We start from the raw sequence: 5,509 nt of genomic DNA, 5'->3' as shown, positions 1-5,509 counted from the left end.
GGCGTGCGCCACCACGGTCCCGCTAGAATTTCCCCTTAAGAACATCATACAAGATCTGAAACCTGTCCGGACTTGGTTTCTCTGCAGAACTCTTCATCACCTTAAAAAAAATTGTTTCAGGTGCCGGCGCTAACTCGTTGGGAGATTGACAGGGGCACCAGCTAATCGGCAGTTTGGATGAGTTACCTTAGACATAGCAACAGAGAGCAAAACAAAACGCTTTCCAGCAGCAATAGTAACGGGCTTCTACGGACGGCATAAGATCCCTGACTGGCCTCGAACTGGCCACTTCGGGTCTTAAACACAGGTCAGGTCCCGCCCCTCTCAGACGTCACCGAGAAGGCCGCGCCTACTCAGACCTCTCCGCGCGCCCTCCTCAAGCGTCACTTCCGCCAGGCGCCCACCACATGTCACTTCCGCCCGCTCCTGCTTATAGTGCGGCGGGCCGGGTTGAAGCAACTTCCTTTTCTCTTTCCCTACTTCCTCTCCCTGCCTCCGCCTCTGTGAAGCTCCTTCCCTCTCCGCAGCCGGTCCGAAGTGAGGGATGAGAGTCCTGCCGAGGTCTACGTGAATAACCGCCGGGACCCGCGCGCCCCGGGGCGTGAGCTGCGTGGGAGCCCAGGTCGGCTGTGGCGTCGGGCGCTCCCGGGCTGGGATAGCGGGGAGTCGGTCAGGCGGACTCCCGGGTCCCCTCTTATAGGCCTGGAGGCTGCTGAGTTCGTTGGCCGCTTTCTAGTCAAGTTGGGCTCCCTGCTCAGTCCCTGCCACCTCTCTTTGCAGGCAAGGTCCGACTCACATCGCCGCTTGCCGTCCATGCCTCGTCCTGGAGTTCGAGTCGGGAGCCAGCCGGGTGTAGTTTGGTGATGGCCGGGTTTCTCGCGAAAGGACCTTAGCATCCATTCCGCCCCGGTCGAGCCTCGGAACAGGAGTCAGGTGGGGGAGTTACTAAAAGTACACCTCGTTTGTACAGATGAAGAAACGGGAATTGTTGGCAAACGCGGTCTCTCTTAAGGCGACCCGGCTCCCCAAACGAAGCGCCCGGGTGCTCCCCTAGACCTGACGTTTCCAGAGTTCCCCAAGAGTGCGTTTAATAGTAAAGAGAACGCCTGAGTTTCTTAGGTGCGTAGTGTTCATCTGACATTCGTTGTTTTTCTAATTATGTCATATGCCCGTTACAGTTAAGTCTAGCAAGCATACTGTTATTCTTGGTGTGGGAAGCAGGTTCAGAGGTAACTGACTTTGTATACGATTAATGACTTCGCTAACATTTCCTACATCTCTTTCAGCTCAAAGTCTCCAGATGAACACTTTAACGTTAATTTCTGTCATAAATAAACTGTCCTTTTCTATTTTTGTTTCTGTGTCTCAAAGTGAAGAGTCCTAAAGTTTATTCAGTTTCTTTATTCTGTGACTATTATTATTAACATTTTGTGTATAAACCCACTACCCTGTCAGTCCGGCTCCCGTTTCTCACAGACACGCCCCCCCTCTCCGTTTAGGATTGGTGCTGCTAGATGTGGAATAACTAGCTAGTTTTTCTACCTGGGTGCTCTGTATTGTGGCTTACTTTGCTTATCTTACTTCAGTTCATGTTTTTTTTTTTTTTTTTTTTTCCTTTCAGGAAAGCGACCGCCATCATATGCCGAGATGTCGGGCATCGGAAGCAAAAGAGCTGCAGGAGAGCCAGGCACATCTGTGCCTCCAGAGAAGAAGACAGCTGTGGAGGACTCCGGGACCACTGTGGAAACAATTAAGCTCGGGGGTGTCTCCTCAACGGTATGAGAAATGAGGCTGCTGCGAAAGCCTGCTTGGCTTCTGTCAGCGGTCACCTGAAAGTGAAAAATTAGGGTTGCTTTTGATGGGGGGGTGGCTGACATGCTGTGGTGGTCAGTTCTCGAAGCGAGGGGTGTTGATGTTTGAGCTCTGTTGGCGAGGGGCTCCTGTGAGTCTGGTGGCTACTCTAGTCTTTGTTATAGTCGATTAGCACTTTTCGTTTACTGAAAATTTGGTGCCATGATCTGAGAGACACTCTGGCAAAGCCCTCTAGAGCGCTGGCCTGAATGAGAGTCAGATCAGGGGTTGCTCTCAGCCTTATCTCTGAGCTGCATGGCCTGTGTTATCTGCCCAGTGCCCATGTTTGTGTGAGAAGTGAATCTGTGGGACCAGTGTGTGACCTTGGGTTATGGAAGAGACAGCTTGGGAGTCCCTGAAAAGAGTTCCCACATCACTTTGAACACAGTGAGTACTCCGTAAGAGTGAGCAGTCAGTCGTTACTGAACTAGGTAATGTGATAGACAGTAAAGTGGTGGTTTTTTTAGTGGATCATAATAATCGCTTGTATGTCAGAAGCTAGGAGACTTTGATGTAGAGAAGATTCTATATTTGAATTGGGCAAAGGAATATACTGTGCATTTATATTTCTTGTGGATATTCATGCCGAGGTTCAGAGAAGTTGATTTGATTTTTTTTCAGTTACAATAAGATCTTGCTTAATAATGATAATGAAGTGTTATTTAGGAAGATGCCTGGGTTCTAGAACTCCGCCCTACTGCCAGAAGGTGATTTTGTCTTAGTGGCCTTTCTTTGTGCTCCCTCAGTGCACTTATGCCAGTCTAAGTAGTAACTGAGTGTCTGTTGTTTGCTGGTGGCTGTGTTTACAGCCCGTAGACTTCAGTTCCCAGAGTGCTACTGACAGGAGAATAGGTTGATGGAAGGAAAGCAGAGCACACATCCCTCCTTGGACTTTAGTCAGAGGGCAATAAGGAGACCCTGGAAGCTCCCGTGGGTGCACAGATTATCGTGTGTGCCCCTACCAGAATTGTCCCTCTTGCTCTTTCTTACTCCCCCATCCCCACCCTGACAGCCTCACCTTTCCTAAGGTAAGGATTGTCTTCCTGCCTCTTTTGAAGGCAATGACTCCGTTGATGTACTTTTGAGGTTTTTATAGTGAGCCAGCTGAGGGTTGGAGACAGGGAAAGTGAGAATCCAGTGTACCCTTGAGTTGTAAACTCTGGCAGTATGAATGGAGCTGTCCACTCCAGCTGCTCTAGCCTGGCTGTCTGACAAAACAGTTCAGAAATATTTGCTACAAACACAAGGACATAAGAGTTGTCCGAATGAGAGATCCCTGAGAAGTGGATCAAGCCGGTAGCATAGACAGAAATCCTGACAGACTGGATAAAACACACGAAACAGGGAAGATCAGTGTGTGCTTTGGGGAGTAAGGCCTTTCTTACTGGGCTAGAGACGTGTATGGGAGGACTGTGTTTAGGAGCTGTGGAGAGTGAACCAGCCTGTTTGACTTTGAATATTAAGACACCTTATTGGAGTGGATAGGGAGTTGGGTATAGTAGTCATGGAGACAAGTCTGAGTTGGAGAAGCCAAATGAATGTTTTAATTGGAGTGAAGGGCGACGTTGCATTGAGCAACAGGTAGTTCCCTGGCGGCTGCAGGCCTGTGCTGAGATAGTGGTGAGGCTGATTGCAGTGAGCTTAAGAACGTGAGAGGATTAGGAGATTGGGTAGAGATAGTGCTTTGGAAGGTGTTGGGTCACAAGGTCAGGCTACCTGTGGCAAGAACACGTTTCTTCCATAGAGGCAGAGAGATAGCAGCCGCTGAAGTGAGCTCACTTCTCGTGCTACATCTGGAAGGAGCATGGAAACACATTCCAAGAACAGTGCTGTGTTTTGAAGAAACTGAGGTGACAAGAGTCCTGTCTTCTTTTCCTGGAGTTTCTTACAAGCACTCAGAATCCTCACACGACTTCATTCTTGGACTGTTTTCTGTCGCTTTACTAATAGTGCAGGAAGCTGGCGCAGTCACTTCTAGTCACTACCCTGACGTGCCAAATGTTTTCACTGAAAATAAAAATCTCCTTAACCAGTTCTTGCTTTAAAATCTCAATTTCACCAATTTCTTGATAAAGCAAGACTGCTAGCTTTTTAGCTGACTTTTTTGCAGATCAGCCTGCTCTCCCATCTGAGTTTACTCTGCCTTTTTTTGATAAACTTTAACTTTTGTTTAAGAAGAAAAACCAAAAAGTTAAAGTGTCAGCCTTTCCACCTGCTATTTTGTGACCTGTGATTGTTCCCCTCTCACTCTTACCCCTGCTTTCCCCAGCTTCTCCAAGAGCAGAAAGCAGAGAAAGTCTAAAGATACTCAGGCCTGGGGAATTGCTGATGCCGGGAGTATTTTGTTTGCTTTGCTCTGTTTTGAGACAGGATCTTTCTTTGTAGGCCAGGATGGTGTTGAACCCAAGGTCCTCCTGTCTCTTCCTTTTGCCTGCACCATTATGACTAACTTGGAGAATGAGGTGTTTGCTGAAGGGAAAGTAGCCTGAGTAGAAGTTGGAAGTTTTAAGAATGTGTACATATTGCTGGAGATATAGGCCAATGATCCAGTATTCCCTTACATGGTTATGCTTGGCCTACATGAGCCCTGGTCTCAAATTAAAAAAGAAAAGTACATAAGCTGGTGAATTGGATTGGGTCAGAGAGTTGGGGGGAATTAATAGTTTCCCATCTGGTGAGTTATATTTCTTACTAAATAAGGAACAAAGCCATCTCTTGAGTATTGTGTAAAAGGGAGACTCTGGAGAATTTTACACTGGTTTAATGGAGAATGGATGCTCACTTGTTAATATTAGGAATTCATTTTGTAAAGTCACTGGTTTTCTTGGTTTCTGGCGTTTCTGTAGAAATCTTGTTATATGAGGTACGGGGATAGAATCGTCAGCTGTCTGGATTAATTTAGGTTGACATTTGTTCATGAAAATAGAGTAATGGATTAAGGACATAGGAGAACAATGGGCAAGTGTTGAAGGATTATATTGTAGTGTATAAGCGAAGTAGAAAGTAATGGAAATGAGATAGAGTGGGAGAAAGGGAGTTTAGAATTCTGAAGCCCTAATGAGGCGAAAGGCCTAGAGACATGGGGCACCTGGAGAGACATGTTCTATTTGGGAGATGGGAAGCTGGAGTAGAGCAGAGTTCCGGATGATTCTTACAATGTACATTTTTGAATAAAAGACATCCCAGAAGTCCAGTGGTGGTGACAGTCATTTGGCATTAAAGTGTTCAAAATACTGACAAACTGGGTGCTAGGACATTAGATGGTTCATCTATGTCTATGTGTAAGTCACCTATACTATGCACAGGTACTGGACTAGAGAACATCCTGTGTGCCAGATCTCGGGTGGATGGAGAGTGGCGCCTAGGAGGTTAGACAGTGACCTAGCTGCATGGGTAGAGCCTCAGCGCTGTGGTGCTTTGTGGAGGTTCATGACCATAGAGCAGTGAGACGGTGAGCTTGAGAGGCTAACATTTGCTCTTCCTTACGTGATCTTATTCCTGTTCCTTTATTTCTTCTGCTCCCATTTCCTGCCCAATTATTAGTTGTATGATTTCTTTGTGTATGTATGTATCTGGGTATGTGTCTGTTTATATGGAGGCCAAATGTTTTCCTCAGTTACCATTGATGTTGTTTTTTTTTTTTTTTTTTTTTTTTTTT

The 5,509-nt window shown here is 46.7% G+C and overlaps 1 protein-coding gene across 2 annotated transcripts in view; it reads left to right on the top strand.

Moving 5' to 3' along the window:
* The first annotated feature begins 449 nt into the window (after positions 1–449).
* Rnf20 (ring finger protein 20) overlaps positions 450–5,509 on the top strand; it is a 25,121-nt gene continuing 20,061 nt past the window's right edge. The window contains exons 1-3 of one of the 2 annotated variants that reach the window (XM_050155991.1): positions 450–622; positions 781–933; positions 1,622–1,776. In XM_050155991.1, the coding sequence (XP_050011948.1) occupies positions 1,648–1,776 (129 nt within the window). In that variant the 5' untranslated portion in view covers positions 450–622; positions 781–933; positions 1,622–1,647. Of the gene's footprint in view, positions 623–780; positions 1,120–1,621; positions 1,777–5,509 lie in introns of both variants that reach the window. The other variant, XM_050155992.1, reaches the window with a different exon arrangement.

Source organism: Alexandromys fortis, unplaced genomic scaffold (assembly GCF_014885135.2).
Source record: "Alexandromys fortis isolate MF-2015 unplaced genomic scaffold, M_Fortis_MF-2015_v1.1 scaffold_92, whole genome shotgun sequence".
Classification (NCBI taxonomy): domain Eukaryota; kingdom Metazoa; phylum Chordata; class Mammalia; order Rodentia; family Cricetidae; genus Alexandromys; species Alexandromys fortis.
This window is presented reverse-complemented; position numbering and strand designations above follow the sequence as displayed.